The 25,270-nt window shown below is 46.4% G+C and overlaps 1 protein-coding gene across 1 annotated transcript in view; it reads right to left on the bottom strand.

Moving 5' to 3' along the window:
• The window catches only part of loxhd1a (lipoxygenase homology PLAT domains 1a), a 160,387-nt gene that overhangs the window by 40,333 nt on the left and 94,784 nt on the right, over positions 1 to 25,270 (bottom strand). Inside the window, exons 22-29 of the mRNA XM_078198217.1 lie at positions 22,450 to 22,598; positions 20,999 to 21,103; positions 15,716 to 15,844; positions 13,314 to 13,478; positions 9,217 to 9,398; positions 7,172 to 7,288; positions 5,662 to 5,824; positions 3,155 to 3,309 (exon numbers count right to left, since the gene is read on the bottom strand). Coding sequence (XP_078054343.1) covers positions 3,155 to 3,309; positions 5,662 to 5,824; positions 7,172 to 7,288; positions 9,217 to 9,398; positions 13,314 to 13,478; positions 15,716 to 15,844; positions 20,999 to 21,103; positions 22,450 to 22,598 — 1,165 coding nt within the window. The remainder of the gene's footprint in view (positions 1 to 3,154; positions 3,310 to 5,661; positions 5,825 to 7,171; positions 7,289 to 9,216; positions 9,399 to 13,313; positions 13,479 to 15,715; positions 15,845 to 20,998; positions 21,104 to 22,449; positions 22,599 to 25,270) is intronic.

The raw sequence follows: 25,270 nt of genomic DNA, 5'->3' as shown, positions 1-25,270 counted from the left end.
AATAAAAACTAACACACTATAGGCCTTCTTCACAGCTCTATCCACTTGACTGGCAACCTTTAGAGATCTGTGGATATGGACCCCAAGATCTCTCTGTTCCTCCACAGTCTTCAGAACCCTACCTTTGACCCTGTAATCCACATTTAAATTTGTCCTACCAAAATGAATCACCTCACATTTATCAGGGTTAAACTCCATTTGCCATTTTTCAGCCCAGCTTTGCATCCTATCTATGTCTCTTTGCAGCCTACAACAGCCCTCCACCTCATCCACTACTCCACCAATCTTGGTGTCATCAGCAAATTTACTGATCCACCCTTCAGCCCGTTCCTCTAAGTCATTAATAAAAATCACAAAGAGCAGAGGACCAAGCACTGATCCCTGCGGCACACCGCTAGCAACCTGCCTCCAATCCGAAAATTTTCCATCGACCACCACCCTCTGTCTTCGGTCAGACAGCCAGTTACCTATCCAATCGGCCAACTTTCCCTCTATCCCACACCTCCTCACTTTCATCATAAGCCAACCATGGGGGACCTTATCAAACGCCTTACTAAAATCCATGTATATGACATCAACTGCCCTACCTTCATCAACACACTTAGTTACCTCCTCAAAAAATTCTATCAAATTTGTGAGGCACGACTTGCCCTTCACGAATCCGTGCTGACTATCTCGGATTAATCCGCATCTTTCTAAATGGTCGTAAATCCCATCCCTAAGGACCCTTTCCATCAATTTACCAACCATCGAAATAAGACTAACCGGTCTATAATTACCAGGGTCATTTCTATTCCCTTTCTTAAACAGAGGAACAACATTCGCCATTCTCCAGTCCTCTGGCACCATCCCCGTGGACAGCGAGGACCCAAAGATCAACGCCAAAGGCTCTGCAATCTCATCCCTTGCCTCCCAAAGAATCCTAGGATACATTTCATCAGGCCCAGGGGACTTATCGACCTTTAGTTTATTCAAAACTGCCAAGACATCCTCCCGCCGAACATCTATTTCCTCCAGCCTATTAGCCTGTAACACCTTCTCTTCCTCAAAAACATGGCCCCTCTCCTTGGTGAACACTGAAGAAAAGTATTCATTCATCACCTTGCCTATCTCTACTGACTCCATACACAAGTTCCCACTACTGTCCTTGACCGGCCCTAACCTCACCCTGGTCATTCTTTTATTCCTCACATAAGAGTAAAAAGCCTTGGGGTTTTCCTTGATCCGACCCGCCAAGGACTTCTCATGTCCCCTCCTAGCTCTCCTAAGCCCCTTTTTCAGCTCATTCCTTGCTAACTTGTAACCCTCAATCGAGCCATCTGAACCTTGTTTCCTCATCCCTACATAAGCTTCCCTCTTCCTTTTCACAAGACATTCCACCTCTTTTGTGAACCATGGTTCCCTCACTCGGCCATTTCCTCCCTGCCTGACAGGAACATACCTATCAAGGACATCCAGTATTTGTTCCTTGAAAAAATTCCACTTTTCATTAGTTCCTTTCTCTGACAGTTTCTGTTCCCAACTTATGCCCCCTAATTCTTGCCTAATCGCATCATAATTACCCCTCCCCCAATTGTAAACCTTGCCCTGCCGTACGGCCCTATCCCTCTCCATTGCAATAACAAAAGACACCGAATTGTGGTCACTATCTCCAAATTGCTCTCCCACAACCAAATCTAACACTTGGCCCGGTTCATTTCCCAGTACCAAATCCAATGTGGCCTCACCTCTAGTCGGCCCATCCACATATTGTGTCAGGAAACCCTCCCGCACACACTGCACAAAAGCTGCCCCATCCAAACTATTTGACCTACAAAGGTTCCAATCAATATTTGGAAAGTTAAAGTCCCCCATGACAACTACCCTGTGACCCCCACACATATCCATAATCTGCTTAGCAATTTCTTCCTCCACATCTCTATTACTATTTGGGGGCCTATAGTAAACTAATCATCAAACTATGATCCCTAGCCCTGGACCCCTAGTTCTGGACTCCCATGATATTGAGGACTCCCATGGCCTCTCCTTCCTGCCTGTATACCATTGTGCCGTCACCACCTCTGGTGGGTCTGTCTGGCAAATGGGACGGGACATACCCAGAAATGGTGATGGAGAAGTCTAAGACATTGTTTGTAAGGAATGATTCCGTGAATATGGCTACGTCAGACTATTGCTTGAGGAGTCTGTGGGACAGTTCTCATAATTTTGACACAATCCACCCCCCCCACCTGCCCCCACCCCCGCCCTCGCCCCTACCCCCGTAGGGACATTGGAATAGAAATAAAATCACCTCCTCTGAATCAGATGCAGCTGTGATTACGTCCTCTCCTCCATGTCACCCAGTCATTGGGGTATGGAGTTTCTGTTTCGGATGGCCAGCCCCTGGTCCACCAATAGGAAAGCAGCTTCTGTGAGCTGGTGTTTTCTGCATGTGGTGAGAGGCGGCCACTCCACCAGTGGAAAGACAGTGAAAAATGTCCCCTAACTGGTGCCCTCCTTCATGGAACAGTCAGCCGTTCCCTTGGTGGCAGTAATGCATCAGGGAGCAATCCTGTCCCATCTTCCCCCTTTCTCATGGCCTCCTCTTCCTCTGACTCTGTCCCCACGGGGCCGAGTACATTCAGGCCAGCGTTCTAGATGACTGCTGATCAACCTCTTACAGAGCAATAGTTCATTTGAAATCTTCCATGGTCACTGGTTCAATCTACTCAGGTGGAACTCAGCTGATGTAATAAGGAATGGCTAGACTAAATTCCCAATGAGTAATGACCCTTCAGAAGTTTGTTACTGGATGTGAATCACTTTGGCAAGTCCTGACATATGAAGAGTCCTATTCAAATTTTCGGAGCAAGGGGGCTGATTCTCATAGAGTAATAGAGTCATAGAGGTTTACACCATGGAAACAGGCCCTTCAGCCCAACTTGTCCATGCCGTCCTTTTCTTTAACCACTAAGCTAGTCCCAATTGCCTGCGTTTGGCCCATATCCCTCTATTCCCATTGCCATATCCCTGAAGACCCATTCTCAAAGTTAGAGCTGGGCAATGTAGTTGAGAAACAGGTCAGCCATCTGATAGAATGGCAGAGCAGGCTGGAGGGCCAAATGGCCTACTCCCGGCTCCTATGCCCCACAGCAGTTTGAAGCTTCTCACTCACCTGGTTTCGTTCAAACTTATTGGAGTGGGACTCAGATTTACTCAACTTCCTTTCTCCAGTGTCTCCCAGATCTCCGTAGATGGTGAGGAAAACGTTTGCGTCTGTTCCTGCTCTGTAGACATCACCCGTGTAGACAGAAATCTTGTAATTGTGAGCTTCAAACAAAACCAACAACGAGAATTGTTCAAGGATACTTTCATTAAATTCAGCGGTGAATTTTGATTCAAATAGACAACAACTGGGACCCATTTTAACTCGGTGCCCGTGGGTTGATTTTGAATGGTGCCACTATGGTATCATTTCCCATTTGCTTTTTATTATTGAAACATTACCAGGCAGACAGCATGCACTGACGTATAGCATCATAGAAACCCGACAGTGCAGAAGGAGGCCATTTGGCCCATCGAGTCAGCACCGACAATAATCCCACCCAAGCCCTATCCCCATCAGCCCACATATTTACCCTGCTAATCCCTCTAACCTACACATCCCGGGATATTGAGGGTCAATTTAGCACGGCCAATGAACCTAACCCACACATGTTTGGAGTATGGGAGGAAACCAGAACACCTGGAGGAAACCCACGCAGACACGGGGAGAACGTGCAGACTCCGCACAGACGGTGACCCAAGCCGGGAATCGAACCCGGGTCCCTGGAGCTGTGAGGCAACAGCGCTAACCACCGTGCCACTGAGGAAGGCTTCCTGGCTTGGATCCTCTGGGACTGGAGAAGATTGTTTTCTGCTTGCTGTGTTAGTTATTTTGGTAATGCAATGAGCAGTTTTCCTCTCTTCACTGCCTCCATTGAGTACAGGTTTCTGGCAAAACATGTTTGCAAATCCATTAAAAATTGCAATTAAAATAAATCTCCCCTCCGCCCCTACTCCAAGAGAAAAGAGGCCGTGGGTTTTGAAAGCTTGGCTCACTGACAGGTTATGCAGCTCATAGCAGATTAGCAACTTGCTTTTGTACATAAGAGAATCTGAAATGGGTGAGACTCCACAGATAAAATAAATGGAAATATAAAAGACCTGCTAACAGGGTTTTAAAGTATTTCTTTTATATTATGCCTTTGTCACAGTGTAGGTATGACTACCTCTTCACCCTTCACTTTCTAATTTAACACTATAGGGCCCCATTTTCTTTCCTGTACATATCAGATACAGCAAAACCAGGCGATGAAGGGAGTCCAGCAGATACAGAAAAATCAGGTGTTGAGGAGACCTGCAGATACAGGAAAGCCAGGTGCTGAGGAGAATCCAGTAGATACAGGAAAACCAGGTGTTGAGGAGATGACAGTAGTTCTAGGAGCACAGCAGATACAGAAAAACCAGGTGTTGAGGAGAGCACAGCAGGTGCAGGAAGCCAGGTGTTGAGGGGCACAGCAGATACAGGAAAATCAGGTATTGAGGGGCACAGCAGATACAGGAAAACTAGGTGTTGAGGAAAGCACAGCAGATACAGGAAACCAGGTGCTGAGGAAGGTCCAGCATGTACAGGAAACCCAGGTGTTGAGAAGAGCACAGCAGATACAGGAAAGCCAGTTGTTGGGTAGAGACCAGCAGATACAGGAAAACCAGGTATTGAGGAGAGCACAGCAGATATAGGAAAGTCAGGTGTTGATGGGAGTCCAGCAGATACAGGAATGCCAGGTGTTGAGGAGCATAGCAGATACAGGAAAACCAGGCGTTGAGGAGAGCACAGCAGATACAGGAAAGCCAGTTGTGGAGTAGAGACCAGCAGATACAGGAAAGCCAGGTGTTGAGGAACACAGCAGATACAGAAAAGCCAGATGTTGAGCAGATCCCAGCTGAAAAGAAGTTCACACATAGCATATCTCAGGTCTGTGTGTGCTCAGTGCTGGCAATCAGTTACTTCTGGAGAGGAGGGGAGGAGAGAAGGCTGTCGTGCTTTTAATTCTCTCATTAGTTTAAACTACATATTCACTCTCTGCTGTTGCGCAGTGGTACAGCAGAGAGTGATTGGCAAGGTTTTCCAGCCCCGACACTGGCGGGTATTTCCACAGGCGGAATGGCGAAATTTAATTCTGGTGCAAAAAACGGAGTGTTTCCGGTGACAGTGTGGCATGTTTTCGGACCTGCCACACCTCATCACCATCTTAAATGTCAACACTCCCACCTACACTCTTCCTCTGTCATAGCAGGACAAACTCAACCACAACAGACATTAGCGGCACTGCCAGCTAGAGTCAAGTCCGAGCTGAGAACCCTCACGTGTTTTGAGGACTGAGCCCTCGTCCTGCCTGGGGAGGAGGAAGAGCGTGCCTGCGCTGTTGATGAAGTGGGGGGCGGCAGAGAAACATGAGAATCTTCAACACATTCATTCCTCAAGTCTCAAGTTAGTAATCAATGTTCCGTCCGTATCCTCTGTAATGCACTGATAACACACCGGGCTCAAAGTCACCCCCCACCCCTACCTTGTCTGTCTGGGGAAGAACAAAACATTGCTGCCATCTTCTCCCTCTCCTTCAGTACACAGATACTCACTCTCCAGTGCATCCTCCACTATACTCTCAGTCTGCTTCAGTTTTCCATCTTTCTGCAGCTTTTTCTGGATAATCTCCGAAGGCACCAGCTCACGGATGATTTCTCCATCATCTTCGGACTTTGCCAGCCAGCGCTCACAGGGAAAAATAACTGTCTCCGAGCCCTGGAATTGAATTATGACAGAGCTGCTTATATCCACATTCTGTCCCTGATTTCCTTGGCTCAGTGGTAGAACTCTTACTTAAGTCTTGGTTCAAGCCTCAGTGTAGGGTATACCATATGGTCTACAGTGTTACTACAGTGCATTCTGAGGAAGCAGGTGAAAGGTAAGGTTACCATAGTAACCATAAACTGCCCACCCCTCTAAGGGGGAGAGCTGACCGGTGGTGATTTAACCTGAGGATCACCACACCTCTGGTGAGGGATCCAGAGGAGGTTCACGGGAATGATTCTGGGAATGAAAAGCCTGATGTCTGAGGAGCGTTTGAGGACTCTGGGTCGACGGAGTTTAGAAGGATGAGGGGGTAATCTCATTGAAAGGCTGGGATAGAGTGGACCTGGGGAAGATGTTAGGAAGAGAGACTAGGATCTGAGGCACAGCCTCAGTGTAAAGGGACAACCCTTTAGAACTGAGATGAGGAGAAATTTCTTCATCCAGAGGCTGGTGAAGCTGTGGAACTCTTTGCAGCAGAAAGCTGTGGAGGCCAGGTCATTGAGTGTCTTTAAGACATAGATAGATAGGCTCTTGATTGGTAAGGGGATCAAGGGTTACAGGGAAAAGACGGTAGAATGGGATTGAGAAACCTATCAGCCACGATTGAATGGTGGAGCAGACTCGATGGGCCGAATGGCCTAATTCTGCTCCTATCATCTTATGATCCTATCTCAGCCATATCCCCAATGGAGAGAAAGCAGCTAAAGGCCAAGCGAGTGTGAAAATGGGGAAGAAATTTGGATGGAGAATGTGTACACCTCCCTGTGTCTCGGGTCTGAATGGAAAGGCTCTCAAATTTAATGCAGCAGGTTGCCTGTCCAGGTCTTTGACCAGAGGTGGTGTGATGCATTCAGCTGAGACCAGTTAGAAAAAGCTAGTGGAGGAATCAGATCGTTAAATGATGTGTGAATCACGGTGGCAATAGAAATAGAACAGGAATCACTATTCATCTAATGTAACCCCTTTTTGACTGATCTCACACTTCTTACCATGATCGTTCAATTTTTTCCTTCCAGAACATTTCAGAGGCCTTTATTTCCACATGAGGCACACAGTTTAATGGGTGCATGGGAACATTCCTTTGAATGTTATTTGAATGAAGATCATCGGTCAGTTTAAAAGAAGTAGATAAAAGCCACAGTATCGTAACACAACGGGTTTTGATGCAAACACGTTAACCAGTGCAGCAGTGGAGGAAGTTAAATATGCGCGTGAACTCCTGAACACATCAAGAACATTTGGCTTTTCCCGGGACCTATCTTACATGTTTGAATTTGAACCAATTCTGTCACTGACCTTCCCCTTGTGCAGCAGTCGCCGGACCTCCACACTGTCCAAGTGCCAGCCAGAGTTGAAACCTCGACCGTCATGTCCAATTCGAATCTTCTCAATGCACTCACCAACATCCTCCAACTAAACAGAAATGTGCTTTTATCAACATTTTAAAGAGATATTTGCATTTCCCAGAATGTATTTTGCTCAGCAAAGTTGAAGGTTGCCAGAGGCCAAGAGGCTAAGGGGAGGCGGCATGGTGGTACAGTGGTTAGCACTGCTGCCTCACAGCGTCAGGGACCCGGATTTGATTCCTGGCTTGGGTCAATGTCTGCGTGGAGTTTGCACGTTCTCCCTGTGTCTATGTGGGTTTCCTGTTTCCTCCCACAGTCCAAAGATGTGCAGATTAGGTGGATTGGCCATGGTAAATTGTCCCTTGGTGTCTAAAGATGTGTAATTAGATGGATTGACCATGATAAATGTGTGGGGTTACAGGTATTGGGCAGGGAAAGAGTGCCTGGGTAAGATACACAGTCAGAGAGCTGGTGCAGACTTGATGGGCTGAATGGCCTCCTTCTGCATTGTGGGGCTTCTATTAAAAAAAAAGTCAACTTTTGGATTTTGGAACTGGGCGACAATATCAAGTGTTCTGAGATCAGATATTGAAAAGCCAGGAGAAAAATAAAGTTTCCCTCTGCCTTGTTCCAAACCTAGAAAGCCCTGTTTATGGATTCAGTGCTGAGGCCCAGTCTGGAGAGGCTCTCTCTAGGGCCAACTTTCCAATCCATTGCTCCAGGAAGGCAGCCAGCCCTCAGAACACACAACAGGAATTTAGGTAGATTCCGAGTGGATGTTCCCAACAGGGAAAGGCTCTCCACCTGAAGAGTCATTTTATAAAATCATTTAACACTGCTCCTGTATACCCGGCAGGACACAAGGAAATGATTAATAGCTTGATCTCTCTCGTTGCCCCCCACTGTTAACAGAGCTATCATTCTAGCCCTCTGCCTCCATTACAATCTTTCTTCTCTCTATTTTATTGATGCAAGCGTAGTTAGCAATCCTTTAATGTTTTTATTGCCGCTAGTATAGGTTCCTCCTCCTACCAACATTGTATGGTGGAGGGTAATTTTCCACCCCCGTTTTCAGAGGAAGGGAACGGCAGAGGGGACAGAGAATTAAGTGGGAATCCCAGCACAGCTTTAACGCTGGCCGGATTTTTCCATTTGATTGTCCCGGCCTCCACCAGTGACGTGCTGGAGATCCTGACCTTCCCAATTAAATCTAATTGACTAGATTGAATATTTGAACTGAATTTCTCCACTCCCCCAAGGTTTGACAACCTTAATTATGACAGGTTCCCCACACGGTGCACCTGGTGAACAGAACCTGCCGGAGGCACACGGATGAGGGCAGCCACTGGGGGTGCAGAGTATTCTTCAAGGCTCTCCAATACACCACTGGAGATCTTGCTGCAGGAGGTGGACATGAGGAGAGACATCTGGAGAGACACTCCAGAAAGACGCTGCGAAGGCAGTGGAAGCAGATGGCTTCACTTTCAGTATCCTGACAGTGTGGCCCAGTGACACTGGAAGCAGTGCCACAAGAAACTCAGCCCATTGACTCTGCACCAACTCTCTGAAAGAGCGCCTTACCCTCGCCCACTCCCCTCTATCCCTGTAACCCCACACATTTCCCATGGCTAAATCCCCAAACCTTCACATCTTGGTTTGAAGAGGAGCAATTGAACATGGCCAATCCACCTAACCTGCACATCTTTGGACTGTGGGAGGAAACCGGAGCACCCAGAGGAAACCCACGCAGACATGGGGAGAACGTGCAGACTGCACACAGACAGTCACCCAAGTTGGGAATTGAACCCGGGTCCCTGGCGCTGAGAGACAGCAGTGCTAACCACTGTGCCACCCTGCCGCCCCCTGTTGGCTGAAAACAGTACAAATTGACTGGGTGGTTTTGGTGCAAGCTTGATGTACCTCATTGTTTACAGCGAGCTCACAGTTAACAAATAAAAAGGATGGATTAGATTATTTTAAAGGATATATGCGCACCTCCACGACGAACTTATTGACTGCGCCTCTCTCAAAGTACATCTTTCGCTCCCGCTTGTTGACACACAGAGACTTCTGATGAGTGCAGATGCCGTCTCTTCCATAAAGGACTATGAAGACATCAGCATCGGTGCCAGCTCCATAGATGTCGGAAGTGTAAACAGTGATTTCGTATGGAACAACTGGAAGAGCAAAGCAGAGGTTCAGTATCTGTGCTTTCTCAGCACAGAGTTTAATACACAGACAGTGTGAGAAAGACAGGAATCTCTTGACACAAGATTCACCAATCACTGGGCAAAAAAACATTTACCGGGATATCCCAGAAGGGAAAAAAAACAGCAAAATGGGGAAATAAAAATTCTGGTGTTTTTTTCCTTCTATGAAAGAAAAGTTTCCTGTCAGCATTCATAGTTTATAAATAAGGGGTCTCCCGTTTAAGAGGGAGATGAGGAGAATCGTCTTCACTGGGGAGTCCAACCGGGTTGAAAGCTATGAGGCAAAAATATTTTTGGAAAGTTTTGTTTCTTCAATTACTCCATGAGTGGTGGCAGTAAACGAAATACTCTGGGCATCGTCTGTAGCTATCACAGTGATGGGATAGGCCTGAGACTAACATACATGCTTCTTGGCATCTACAGCACAGAAACAAGCTGCTTGTCCCACCTGGTCCACATTGGTGTTTATTCTCCACAAGAACCTCCTTCCACTTCTTTTCACCAAACCCCATCAGTGTAATATTTATTCTATTCTCCCCCTTGTGTGTTCAGATTTCCAACACAATAAAGATGCAAATCCTGTGCCAAGCGCTGGAAGACGTATTTCACCACTTGCTGCAGTTTCAATATACTCTGCCCTTTAGTGAGCAAACACATGACACAATGCCCTGCTCTGGGAGTGGGAAATCCGGGTGTCACACATGCATCCTGGAGCAATCTTCCAGCACTGCCCAGATCTGCTGGGTCGGAAGGAAGTCCAGTCAGGAGTCTCAATGTGATGATCCCATTCCAACAGCAACCTCTCACTTTGGAATATAAACATCAAGCTGTCACCATGAAGAACTTCAGCAGGCTGTAGAAACTTATTCCTGTTTATTTTTTGTTAGGTTTTACTTTCGAGGAAAAGCATGGCCAGCTTACAAGATCCCCCGCTTGGCAGTTGAGCTCATCCTCCGAGTGTTGTATGTATTGGTGAGGTTTGTACGAGTTGATAGAAACATAGAAACTAGAAGCAGGAGTGGGCCATGCGGTCCTTCGAGCCTACTCTACCATTCATAGAAACATAGATATAGAAACATAGAACATAGGAGCAGGAGGAGGCCATTTGGCCCTTCGAGCCTTTTCCGCCATTTATTACGATCATGCCTGATCATCCAACTCAATAGCCTAATCCTGCTTTTTCCCCATAACCTTTCATCCCATTTGCCCCAAGTGTTATATCCAGCCGCCTCTTGAATGTTTTGGCATCAACTACTTCCTGTGGTAATGAATTCCACAGGCTCACTACTCTTTGGGTGAAGAAATGTCTCCTCACCTCCATCCTAAATGGTCTACCCTGAATCACAGTAAGGAGTCTAACAACACCAGTTTAAAGTCCAACAGGTTTATTTGGTAGCAAACGCCACTCTACCCTGACTACCCTGAATCCTCAGACTGTGACCCCTGATTCTGGACTCCCCCACCATCGGGAATACCCTCCCTGCATCTACCCTGTCTAGTCCTGTTAGAATTTTATAAGTTTCTATGAGATCCCCCCTCATTCGTCTGAACTCCAGCAAAAACAATCCCAACCTAGTCAATCTCTCCTCATACATCAGTCCCGCCATCCCTGGAATCAGCCTGGTAAACCTTCGCTGCACTCCCTCAAGAGCAAGAACATCCTTCCTCAGAAAAAGAGACCAAAACTGCACACAGTACTCTAGGTGTGGCCTCACCAGGCCCTATATTATTGCAACAACACATCCCTGCTTCTGTACTCGAAACCTCTCGCAATGAAGGCCAATATGCCATTTGCCTTCTTTACCGCCTGCTGCACCTGCATGCTTACCTTCAGTGACTGGTGCACAAGGACACCCAGGTCCCGCTGCACACTCCCCTCTCCTAATTTACAGCCATTCAGGTAGTAATCTACCTTCTTGTTTTTGCTTCCAAAGTGAATAACCTAACATTTATCCAAATTATACAACATCTGCCAATGATTAGCCCACTAACCCAACCTGTCCAGATCATTCTGAAGGATCTCTGCATCTGCGTCACAGTCCACCCTCCCACCCAACTTGGTATCATCTGCAAACTTTGAGATGTTACATTTTGTTCCCCCATCCAAATCATTAACATATATTGTGAATAGCTGGGTTCCCAGCTATCCCTGTGGCACCCCACTAGTTACTGCCTGCCAATTTGAAAAGCGCCCATTAATTCCTACTCTTTGTTTCCTGGTTCCCCCTTGTCAGCTCTACTAGTTACATCTTCAAAGAATTGCAACAGATTCGTCAAGCATGATTTCCCCTTCATAAATCCATGCTGACTCTGTCTGATCCTGCCACTGCTTTCTAAATGCTCTGCTATAAAATCGTTAATAATGGATTTGAGAATTTTCTCCACTACCGATGTCAACCTTACTGGTCTCCAATTCCGTTTTCTCGCTACCTCCCTTTTTGAATATTGGAGTGACATTAGCTACCCTCCAATCTGCAGGGACTATTCCAGAGTCTATAGAATCCTGGAAGATGACCACCAATGCATCCACTATTTCTGGAGCCACTTCCTTAAGTATTCTGGGATGTAGATTGTCAGGCCCTGGGGATTTATCTGCCATCAATATCACCAATTTTCCCAGCACTATTTCTCTAGTAATATTGATCTCCCTCAGTTCTCAATTCCTTATGATCATGGATGATCATCAAATTCAATATCCTGATTCCCCCTTCCCCCCATATCCCTTGATCCCTTTTTTAGCCCCGAGAGATATATCTAATTTCTCCTTGAAATCACACAACGTTTTGGCCTCAACTACATTCTGTGATAGTGAATTCCACACATTCACCAGTCTCTGGGTGAAGACATTTCTCCTCATCTCAGTTCTGAAAGGTTTACCCCTTATCCACAAACTATGACCCCTAGTTCTGGATTCCTCCACCATTGGGAACATTCTTTCTGAATCTATCCTGTCTCACACTGTTAGAATTTTATAAGTTTCCATGAGATCCCATCTCACTCTTCTCAACTCCAGTGAACATAATCCTAACTGACTTAGTCTCTCCTCATATGACAGACCTGCCACCCCAGGAATCAGCCCGGTAAACCTTCGCTGTACGACCTCTGTAGCCATGTGTTCATGTGAAAAATCAGCAAGAGCCCAATTAATGAATTTATCCGAAGCAATTTCCTTCAAGCCCATGTCAGAGCCCAGGCAGATCTCTTGTTTGAAGAGTAAAGGAGCCAATATTTTGATCTGCCTCAAGAAGGGAAAAAGAACTAAGGAGGATGAAAATCATGGAAGAGGGGAAACTTTGGGATTTTTGGCTCCTGTGAGGGTAAACCCCTCCAATTGATTTGCAAAATATGTATGGAATTCCAATCAGTAGTCCCATTCACTCACATATAATACAGAATGATAATTACCATAACATTTCCCATTCACTCTGCGCAAAGAGGGGAAGCAGTGGCATTGTGTTATTGTCACTGGACTAGTAATCTAGAGACCCAGCGTAATGCTCTGGGGACCCCAATCAAATCCCACCACGGCAGATGATGAAATTTGAATTCAATAAAAATCTGGAATTAAAAGTCTAACGGTGACCACGAAACCATTGTCGACTGTCATTAAAAAAATCCATCTAGTTTACTAATGTCCCTTAGGGAAGGAAATCTGCCATCCTTACCTGGCCTGGCCTACATGTGGCTCCAGATTCACAGCAATGTGGTTGATCTTAACTGCCCTTGGGGTTTGGCAACAAATGCTGGCCCAGCCAGTGATGCCAGCATCCCAAGAATGAATATTAATTTAAAAAACTGAAATTAGATTTTCTTGTAACTGAATTGGCAGAGATTGTTAAGAACAGTGATCTTATCTCATTTAACTAGCAAGATGTAACATACATGGAATGTAGTCTTTAGTCTGTAAGTCTGCAGGGAAGAGGTCTCGTACTATGCATCCATCATCCTCAGCTTTATCCAACCAACGTCCACATGGGAAGCGCAATACCTGTCCAAGGGATGGGGCATTGATTTCTACCCAATCTAGAAACCAGCCAGCACAGCCTCCTAAAAGAACACACAGCAACATCGGAGTCAATCATCCAAATGTTAAAACTGAAATTGTACTTGAACATATAGAGAAGGAATGTTTATGAAATGGGTTTAAGGTCAAAAGGATAAGTACAGACAGAGATGGACAGGTAATGTAAGCTACATGTAGAAACATAGAAAATAGAAGCAGGAGTAGGCCATTCAGCCCTTCAATCCTGCTCCACCATTCAGTAGGATCATGGCTGATCATCAAATTCAATATCCTGATCCCGCCTTCCCCCCATATCCCTTAGTCTCTTTATCCCCTTCTATCCTGTGGAAGCAATCCTGCTAGAAACATGAATTGGCATCTGTGTGGAGTACAACTGACAAAACATCATTGTAAAATCAACAATGTTTGATTAAGTTCTGGAGTTTTTGCTTGATTGCTTTGAGAGTCAGGTAGAAATTGGACTGGGGTGGACAAAGTAAGAAGTCTCACAACACCAGGTTAAAGTCCAACAGGTTTATTTGGAATCACAAGCTTTTGGAGCGCTGCTCTTTCATCAGGTAAGTGGAGAGGTAGGCTCATAAACACGGCATATATAGGCGAAGACACAATTGCAAAATAATTACAGATTGATCTTGTCTGTTTTCTTCCATCTTTGTAGAAACTTAATGTCTGTGTCAATATGAGCAATCTTCTTGGAGATCCTCTCCACTTGGAGCCGACAGTTTGCAGTGTCAATGGTAGCCATGTTTGTGAACCTACCTCTCCAGTCACCTGATGAAGGAGCAGCGCTCCGAAAGCTTGTGATTCCAAATAAACCTGTTGGACTTTAACCTGGTGTTGTGAGACTTCTTACTGTGCCCAATTAACAAGCCCTTACGCTCATTAAGGAGCTCGTTGAGGGGCCTGTGTGTTTGGGTTTGGAATTTGAAATTTTTTCCAGCGAGCCCAAACAGTTTGCTGCAGGCACCTAAATAAATCTCTGCGGAGGTGGTTTTATTCACATCGTGGTGGGGGAGGGGCTGGAAAATGAGGCAAGCTGTTGCCAAGTCCATTGACTTTGGCAGGACTGGGAAATCCCTCTGGCAGGAGGGCTGTAAAATTCTGCCCTTGGTGCCCACAGCAGACCCAGGGCTCTGTATCATAAAACAGGCTGATAAGGATGGCAGAATGTTCAGCTTGTAGTTCATCAAGTCTAAATGTGGCAAAACCATAAATGGGCATAAAGGATAAAAAGGTCAGACTATTGATAGGGCAGATTGTAGTTAGCATGTGGAAGGGAGCTCCCCCACATTTGGGTTTCGAAATGAAATCAGTCTGTTGTCACATCTGGCTTTCTGTAGTCATGCGACTATGCCTTGAGGCAGATGTCTTAAGGCTGTTCAATAAAGACCTCTCACTGAGAAGACATTGATGGAACACAGCAGTCCTTAAACACAACATACCCAAATGTGTCGAATGGCCTTTTTATAAATTAATTTTTATTCCATTCAGAAAACCAAATTCAAAGTGAATCCAATTCATGGTCCCCGTGAGAGGGACAAACCAGATCCAAGTTGACAAGGTGAGGCATTGCACCCCATCCTGGGCTTGATCTGACGCTTCATCTTAGCCAAAAGGCCCAGACGGCTTTGAAAAGTTGCATCAGGCGATGCCTTGGCTTAACCTCATCAGATACCCTGATGATTGACTCTACTCTAGCCTGGGGGGGGGGGGGGGGGGGGTGGCGGGGGGCAGCCTGCCTGATTATTGACTCATCTCTAATGGCCATTTTGTGTTATGTATTTTCTTCAATGTTAAGCCGGCAATAAAACCTGAATAGCTGACCTAACATGAGCAGGTTTGCTAGTTCCTATTGCTCTCTTGTACTAGTTGCTGAGTCTCTGCTAACGGTTCCTGTAAGAGTTTTAACAACACCAGGTTAAAGTCCAACAGGTTTATTTGGGAGCAAATGCCATTAGCTTTCGGAGCGCTGCTCCTTCATCAGATGGAGTGGAAATCTGCTCTCAAACAGTGCATACAGAGACACAAAATCAAGTTACAGAATACTGATTTTGTGTCTCTGTGCCCTGTTTGAGAGCACATTTCCACTCCATCTGACGAAGGAGCAGCGCTCCGAAAGCTAATGGCATTTGCTACCAAATAAACCTGTTGGACTTTAACCTGGTGTTGTTAAAACTCTTACTGTGTTTACCCCAGTCCAACGCCGGCATCTCCACACATAACGGTTCCTGGGCCATGAGTGATGCACTTCAAAACTTACCACGGTTGTCGTGTCCGATTCGGATTTTCTTCAGTGCTCCAATGTCCACCGCCTCTATCGTAAACTCATCAATATTTCCTTTCTCAAACTTATTTTTGTGACTTTTTGATGCCTTGAGGTTGACAGTGCCTGAATTCAGAGAAATAACATCCATTAATGAATCTGGGATAAACCTAATCTGCTGCGAGCAGGGATCAGGTAGTGCAGTAAAACAGAAAATGCTGGAAAATCTCAGCAAGTCTGACAGCACCTGTGGGGAGAGAATAGAGCCAACGCTTCGAGTCTAGATGGCATTGAAGGGTCATCCAGACTCGAAACATTGGCTCAATCCGATCCCCACAAATGCTGTCGGACCTGCTGAGATTTTCCAGCATTTTCTGTTTTTTGTTTCAGATTCCAGCATCTGCAGTATTTGGCTTTTATGGTAGTGCAGTAATCCGGAGATCTGCACTAATAATTCACAGAGTGAGAGTTCACGTCCCATCATGGCAGTTAGTGCAGTCAATGTTTTGTGTGAATGAACCTTTAGAAGGTGTTTGATAAACTACTTCATGTTGGGCAGGTTAACAATTTAGGGTGAGAGGGATGGTAACAGCAATGGATGTAAAATAGACAAGAGATAAAAAGCAGGGATTGGAGAGGAGTAAACAAGGACGTTCCTCAAGGTTTGGTTCTCAGACCCCTGTTGTTTTTGAGATAACTTTGGTATAAACTTGGATTTGTGTGTACAGGACACAATGGGCCCGATTTTACTATTTTGACTCTAAATGCTGAATCTGGGTGCAATTCAGATCCGACTTGGAAATCTGTTCTCAGGCGTCCCCATACGTACTTAGCCTAAAAAAATAAATCGCGGGTCTGAATTGTGCTGTGGGTGGGGCTTATTGCACCTGAAATGCTGCAGCTCCAATCGGAGCTCTGAACTGCGCATGTGCGATGAAAAAAACATTTTAAAACGCGCCCTTATCACATCGCTCCCGGCCTGCAAAAAACGCATAAAGCAGCCTGGGAGCAAAACGCGGGAGCGATGGCCCTCATAGACATCGCCCCACCCCCACAACATAACTGTCCCCCTTATCCACCCATCCCCCTACTGCCCAGACCGATTGCGACTCTCTGCCCCCCCTTTCCCCCTACCAATCACCCGCAGAGTGGCAGCAGACCCCCTTGCCCCCCCAATGATCACCCACAGAGTGGCAGTGGTCCCTCCCTGCCCGTCACCCCCCCCCTCCATCAGAGATCCATCTGGCTTCCCTCCTCCTTTCCCCCCCACTTCCCCCCACCAGAGATACACCTGACCCACCTCTCTCCTCTCTCCCCCCCACCCCGCCAAAGAATGATCGGGCCTCCCTCCTCCCCCCTCCCCCCACCAGAGAAGATTTGGCCTCCGCCCCCCCCTCCCCCGACTCCAGAAGGCGATCTTGCCTCCCTCTTCCCTCCCCCCCACGAGAGAATGATCTGGCCTTCCTCCATCCCCCCCACCACCGATGTGAGTCAGAGAGCTGTTGGAAGCTCTGAACTCACCTCTTCAGAAGCTGGAGCGCCTGAAACAGACCTTTGCCGAGCAGGTCATGCAAATGCATTTAAGTTGCCGTTACGTGCCCTTTTCGGGCACAGTTTGGATCATGGCCATTTTCGGGCCTTGGTAAAGTCGGCACCTGCGCGGATCGCACTAACCGCCTCACATTTGACTTTACCAGGTTTTCGCACCCGAAAACGGATGGGATGCAATGGTAAAATCGGGCCCAATGTGAGCATTTGGAAATGAATGAAACAGTGAGAGGGATGGTAATAAACTTCATGCAGACACAGTCAGTCTGGTGTAATGGGCAGACACAATGAGCGGGACTTTACGGCCTCGCTTGGGCGAGACTGGAAATTCCCGCCCGAGGTCAATGGAGATTTCCGTTGTGGGACCCTCGCCCACTTCGATTCCATGGCGGGCGAGGTGGTAGAGTTCCGGCCATTGCCTTTGTAATCCTTTGCAGGAAAGTATGAAGTGATTCGTTTTGGCAGGAAGAATACAGAAAGACAATGTAAGCTAACTGTCTCTATTTGAAAGGGGGTCTCAGATCTGAAAGAGTTTGTACACAAATCATTGAAGGTGGCAGGAGACCTATCAAAATAGTCGTTAAGGCTTTTGATTTGATTTGATTTATTATTGTCATGTATTAACATGCAGTGAAAATGATTGTTTCTTGCGCGCCATACAGACAAAACATACCGTTCATAGAGAAGGATTTGAGAGAGTGCAGAATGTACTGCTACAGTCATAGCTAGGGTGTAGAGAAAGATCAACTTAATGCAAGGTAGGTCCATTCAAAGGTCTGACAGCAGCGGGGAAGAAGCTGTTCTTGAGTCGGTTGGTACGTGACCTCAGACTTTTGTGTCTTTTTCCCGATGGAAGAAGGTGGAAGAGAGAATGTCTGGGATGCGTGGGACCCTTAATTATGCTGGCTGCTTTGCCAAGGCAGCGGGAAGTGTAGACAGAGTCAATGGATGGGAGGCTGGTTTGCGTGATGGATTGGGCTACATTCACGACCTTTTGTAGTTCTTTGTGGTCTTGGGTAGAGCAGGAGCCACACCAAGCTGTGATACAACCAGAAAGAATGCTTTCTATGGTGCATCTGATGGGATCCTGGTAAATGGGATCCTGGGCTTTATAGATAGAGTATAAAAGCCAGGAGGTTATTCAAAACCTATATGAAAACTATTTCAGCTCCTGCAGGAATAGAGTATTCAATTCTGGGGTTTAGTAAGGACATGAAGGCTATGGAAAGATTACAGAGGTGATTTGCTGGAATAGTTTCAGGATGAAGGATTACAGTTACGTGGGTAGATTGGAGAAGATTGGATTATTTTCCAAAGCATAGGGAAGGGTAAGAAGAAATTTGATACAGGTGATTGGCGGCACGGTGGCACAGTGGTTAGCACTGCTGCCTCACAGCGCCAGGGACCTGGGTTCAATTTCCAGCTTGGGTCACTGTCTGTGTGGAGTTTGCACATTCTCCCCGTGTCTGTGTGGGCTTCCTCTGGGTGCTCCGGTTTCCTCCCACAGTCCAAAGATGCGCGGGTTAGGTGGATTCGCCATGTTAAATAGCCCCTTAGTGTCAGGGGGACTGGCTAGGGTAAATACATGGGGTTATGGGGATAGGGCCTGGGTGGGATTGTGGCTGGTGCAGACTCGATGGGCCGAATGGCCTCCTTCTGCATTGTAGGATTCTATGATCTTTGATTAAAATCATGAAGGGTCTAGTAAGAATCAATAAATAGGAACTGTTTCCAATGGTTGGAGGGCTGATTACCAGCAGGCACAGATTTTAAAAAAAATCTTTCATGGGATGTGGGCATTACTGACAAGGCCAACATTCGCTGTCCATCCCTTGTTCTGAATAACTTGTTAGGCCATTGCAGAGAAGCCTTCAGAGCCACCACAGTGGGTCTGGAGTCACATGTAGGCCAGGCCAGGTAAGAACGGCAGATTTCCTTTCTTAAAGAACATTAGTGAACCAGATGGATTTTTACAATGGTCAATAATTGTCATGGCCGCCATTACTAAGATTAGTTTTATATTTCAGATTTATTGATTTAAGTTAAATTCTACCAGCAGCTGCTGTGGGATTTGAACCCACATCGCTGGACCATTTGTCTTGGTCTCCAGATTAGCAGCCCAAACACACTACCACTACTCCACTGTCTCCCACAATATGGCAAATGAATCAGTGGTGGCATGAGGAGAAACCTTTTTGTTACACAACACATGGCTAGGATTTGGGATCATTGCCTGATAGGGCAGTGGATGCAGATTCAGTTGTAGCCTTCAAAAGGGAATTGGATAATTGGTCAAAGGAAAAAAGAAAGAAGGGATATGGGAAAAGAACTGGGAATTTAAACTGGGAATCTATGAAAGAGCCGGCACAGACTCGATGGGCCTATTAACTGCTTGCTGTGCTGCACAACTCTAATGATTGACTTTTAATATTATATGCCTCTTATAGAGGCATATAAGATAATGAAGGGGCTGGATAGGGTAGAAGTGGAGAGATTCTTTCCACTTAGAAAGGAAACCAGAACTAGAGGGCACAGCCTCAAAATAAAGGGGGGTCAGTTTAGGACAGAGTTGAGGAGGAACTTCTTCTCTCAGAGGGTGGTGAATCCCTGGAATTCTCTGCCCACTGAAGCAGTGGAGGCTACCTCGTTGAATATGTTTAAGTCACGGATAGATGGATTTCTGATCGGTAAGGGAATTAGGGATTATGGGGAGCGGGTGGGTAAGTGGAACTGATTCACTTCAGATCAGCCATGATCTTATTGAATGGCGGGGCAGGCTCGAGGGGCTAGATGGCCTACTCCTGCTCCTATTTCTTATGTTTCTTATGTTCTTATGTTCTTAAAAATCTATATAAATGGCGCTAATAAAAGCAGTCAATTGCTGATTTAGGAGGAAGGCTCAGGAGATTAATGATGAACTCCAGGCAGTAAGAACATTTGGGTACCAACTGTGTGATGTTTGTTCCCACGAAGCTGTTTGGTGCTGTCCAGAAGAAGGCCAATCCAATTCAGCTATAAACCCACATGCCAACCCCAAAATGTCAACACATTCTGCTAATTATCTTGAAAATGTTAACATTTCTAGAAATAAAAACAGAGACCATTGTTAATCAAAATAGCTACTACGTTTTGTATCTGTCCCCCATTTAAAGAGATTGAAATTCTTTCTGAATGACCTCAGTTTTAATTTCCTGCCCTGCATCTGCTAATATTTATTCCTGGCAACTAGATGGCATGTGCCAGATTTTTGCTGATGCAGCTCTGTAGCTGGTTGGCGTGATGTATAAAGTTTTAAAGTTTATTTATTAGTGTCACAATTAAGCTTACATTCACACTGCAATAAAGTGAAAATCCCCTAGTCGCCACACCCTGGTGCCTGTTCGGGTCAATTCACCTAACCAGTACGTCGTTCAAACTGTGGGAGGGAACTGGAGCACCCGGAGGAAACCCACACAGACACAGGGAAAACATGCAGACTCCGCACAGACAGTGACCCAAGCTGGGAATCGAACCCGGGTCCCTGGCACAGTGAGGCAGCAGTGCTAACCACTGTGCCACCTGCTGTATATGGGCACAAACGGGCAGCATTAACAAACCTGCCATTTATCATTCTGCCTCGCATCTTACACTTCTTTCCTTGAGACCAAACGCTGGACACTTATTGCGCACTTGGGATTTTATCTTTGGATTCTTTGCTAAATTTACCAAATTGAAATGTGAAAACCTTCTTACCCGTATCATCCTTCTCACCAAACAGGGTGATGAACACATTGGCATCTGTCCCTGCATTCTTCTTCTCCCCGGTTTTTACCCTCACAGTGTAGGTGGTGGACTGAGCTGTGGGAAACAGAAAGGTTTCGATTACTGATTAGACTGTGCTTGATTTCAGGCCCTTCTACTTTCCATGTTTCTAGGATTGTATTCACTGGAGTTTAGAAGAGTGAGAGGGATCCCATAGAAACTTATACAATTCTGACAGGATTAGACAGGGTAGATTCAGAAAGAATGTTCCCAATGGTGGGGGAGTCCAGAACTAGGGGTTATAGTTTGAGGATAAGGACTTTTACGACTGAGGCGAGGAGAAATTTCTTCACCCAGAGGGTGGTGAATGTGTGGAATTCACTACCACAAGAAGTAGTTGAGGCCAAAACGTCGTGTGATTTCAAGAAGAAATTAGATATGGCTCTTGGGGCTAAAGGGATCAAGGGATATGGGAGGAAGAGGGGATCAGGATATTGAATTTGATGATCAGCCATGATCAAAATGAATGGCGGAGCAGGTTCGAAGGGCTCCTGCTTCTATTTGCTATGTTTCTATAACCTTTACTGAAATCAAATGGGCTTTGACAGCAACAAGATGCCAGGCTAAGCTAGTGTCCACCTCCCTCATTGAGGTACACTGCTGAAAGAATGCACATGCATTTATATAGCACCTTTTGCATCCTCAAGCCACCCCAAAGCACCTCTTCATCAATTAGGAACTTTTGATGTGTAGTTACTTACAATATAGGAAAACACAGCAGCCAATTTGTACATCGCAATGTCCCACAGTCCTGTTCAGTGCTGTTGATTGAGGGATAAATGATGGGCCTTACACCAGCAGAAATCTCCTGCTCTTGCTTTCAAGAGTTCCATGTGATCTCTTAGTGTCAGTGAAACATTGCAGCTGAATGCCAGGACCTGCAGCACTGCAGCTCTCCCCCAGTTATGCACCAAGGCACTAACATTGATAATGGATTCAAGCCTCTGAAATGGGGCTTAAATCCATGACCTTCAGTCTACCCGTGAGCAGTAGCTAACACTTCACACGGGTATCAAAGTAATTCACCAGGCTGGAATTTTATCGTCCCGCCCGCCACGGGAATCGGAGCGGGCGAGGGGAGGACCATGGGAAGCTCTGTTGACCTCGGGCGAGATTTTACGGTTTCGGGAAGAGTGAGGCTATAAAAGTCCACCCACCCACAGAGTCACAGAGTCGTAGAGCAATACAGCACGGAAACAGGCCCTTTGGCCCAACCGGTCCATGCCGGCCATGGCGCCCTCCCAGCTTGTCCCAATTGCCCGTGTTTGGCAGTAGAATGTGTAAGAAAATATACGTTGAGTTACAAAATGTGGTCTGAACTTAAACACGATTATACATCGTATCATTTGTCAGGCTGGAGAAGGGGATTTGCTGGTTTTCACCTTTCTGTTCAAGGCCCAGTGTTGCCTGAGATTGGTCATTTCCATCCGAACCTTTCCTCAGGAATGCCTCATCCACGGGAACGAGCTCTCTTGCTATCTGCCCGTCATCCTCATCAACTGCGAGCCATCGTTCACAAGGGAAGAAATACCTGGTGAAACAGAACAATGTGTAATTCATTGAATCATAGAATCCCTGCAGTGCAGAAGAGGCCATTTGGCCCATTGGGTCTGAAATGATAAGGTGACATTTGGGAGGTCTGCAATAACAAACTCATTAATGCTTTCTGCCTGACCATGCCTTTCCATCCCTGTGATCATTTTAAGTAAATGGCTGAAATCTTCCATTCTTGTTCGTGGCTGGGATTTTCCCTTGCCGTTGCTAGGGAAAGAAATCAGGTCAGGTGGATTGGCCGTGCTAAGTTGACCCTTAGTGTCAGAGGGATTAGCAAGGTAAATGCATGGGGTTATGGGGAATTGGGCCTGGGTGAGATTGTGATCAGTGCAGACTCGATGGGCCAATGGCCTCCTTCTCGGGGACAAAAGTGGGGAATTATGCTTAGAGCCCAAAGAAGTAGGGGAGATCCTAAATGAATACTTTGCGTCGGTATTCACAAAGGAGAGGGATGTGTTGACTGGGAGTGTCTTGGAGGGGAGTGTTGAACCGTTGGAGAAAATCTCCATTACAAGGGAGGAAGTGTTAGGTTTGTTAGAGAATATAAAGACTGACAAATCCCCAGGGCCTGATGGAATCTATCCAAGGCTGCTCAGGGAGACGAGAGATGAAATCGCTGGGCCTCTGACGCAAATCTTTGTCTCGTCACTGGACACAGGGGGAGGTCTCAGGGGATTGGAGGATAGCTAATGTGGTCCCGTTATTTAAGAAGGGTAGGAAGGATAACCCGGGTAATTATAGGCCGGTGAGCTTGACGTCCGTGGTGGGGAAGTTGTTGGAGAAGATTCTTAGAGATAGGATGTATGCGCATTTAGAAAGGAATAAACTCATTAACGATAGTCAGCATGGTTTTGTGAGAGGGAGGTCATGCCTCACTAACCTGGTGGAGTTTTTTGAAGAAGTAGGGAAATTGTTGGAGAAGATTCTTAGAGATGGGATATATGCGCATTTAAAACTGAATAATCTCATTAGCGATAGACAGCATGGTTTTTGTACGAGGGAGGTCATGCCTTGCAAATTTGGCTGAGTTTTTTGAGGAGGTGACAAAAACGATTGACGAGGGAAGGGCCGTGGATGTTGTCTATATGGATTTTAGTAAAGCGTTTGACAAGGTCCCTCATGGCAGGCTGGTGCAAAAGGTTAAATCTCACGGGATAAAAGGTGAGCTAGCTAGATGGGTGGAGAACTGGCTTAGCCATAGAAGACAGAGGGTGGTAGTGGAAGGATCTTTTTCCGGCTGGAGGCCTGTGACTAGTGGTGTTCTGCAGGGCTCTGTATTGGGACCTCTGCTGTTTGTGATTTATATAAACGATCTGGAAGAAGGTGTAACTGGGGTGATCAGAAAGTTTGCGGACGACACGAAATTGGCAGGACTTGCAGATAGTGAGGAGCATTGTCAGAGGCTACAGAAGGATATAGATAGGCTGGAAATTTGGGCAAAGAAATGGCAGATGGAGTTCAATCCTGATAAATGCGAAGTGATTCATTTTGGTAGAAATAATGTAGGGGGGAGCTATACGATAAATGGCAGAACCATAAAGGGTGTAGATACGGAGAGGGACCTGGGTGTGCAAGTCCACAGATCCTTGAAGGTGACGTCACAGGTGGAGAAGGTGGTGAAGAAGGCATATGGCATGCTTGCCTTTATAGGACGGGGCATACAATATTAAAGTTGGGGTCTGATGTTGCAGATGTATAGAACGTTTGTTCGGCCGCATTTGGAATACTGCGTCCAGTTCTGGTCGCCACACTACCAGAAGGACGTGGAGGCTTTGGAGAGAGTACAGAGGAGGTTTACCAGGATGTTGCCTGGTATGGAGGGGCTTAGTTATGAGGAGAGATTGGGTAAACTGGGGTTGCTCTCCCTGGAAAGACGGAGGATGAGGGGAGACTTAATAGAGGTGTATAAAATTATGAAAGGCATAGATAGGGTGAACGGTGGGAAGCTTTTCCCCAGGTTGGTGGTGACGTTCACGAGGGGTCATAGGTTCAAGGTGAAGGGGGGGAGGTTTAACACAGATATCAGAAGGACATATTTTACACAGAGGGTGGTGGGGGCCTGGAATGCGCTGCCGGGCAAGGTGGTGGAGGCGGACACACTGGGAACGTTTAAGACTTATCTAGATAGCCACATGAACGGAGTGGGAATGGAGGGATACAAAAGAATGGTCTAGTTTGGACCAGGGAGCGGCACAGCTTGGAGGGCCGAAGGGCCTGTTCCTGTGCTGTATTGTTCTTTGTTCTTTGTTCTTCTGCACTGTATAGATTCTATAACTCCATTCTATGACTCTATGAAAGTTAATGACGTTTTACACCAAGTTTTCTGTTCTCAGTCACAATGGGCCCTGCCAGGGATACGACCAGAGAATCCTACCCAATATTGAAAAAGCAAATCCTGCATTTAACCCACTAAATTCTATAAAGGTCGTTCGAGAAGTGGAGAGCGCCGGACCTGTGAGGGACACTCACTGGGAGTGGAGGATAAAGGGAATGTGAGGCTTGGGTCCCTCAGGGAGTGCGAGGCTCAGGGCCCTTGGGGAGAGGCTCGGGGCCGTCGGGATGAGGTGCGGGGCCCTTGAGGAGAGGCTCGGGACCCTCGGGATGAGGTGCAGGGCCCTTGAGGAGAGGCTCGGGACCCTCGGGGTGAGG

Source organism: Mustelus asterias, chromosome 1 (genome assembly GCF_964213995.1).
Source record: "Mustelus asterias chromosome 1, sMusAst1.hap1.1, whole genome shotgun sequence".
Classification (NCBI taxonomy): Eukaryota; Metazoa; Chordata; class Chondrichthyes; order Carcharhiniformes; family Triakidae; genus Mustelus; species Mustelus asterias.
Note: the sequence above shows the minus strand (reverse complement) of the source record. Positions and strands in the feature narration are given on the sequence as shown.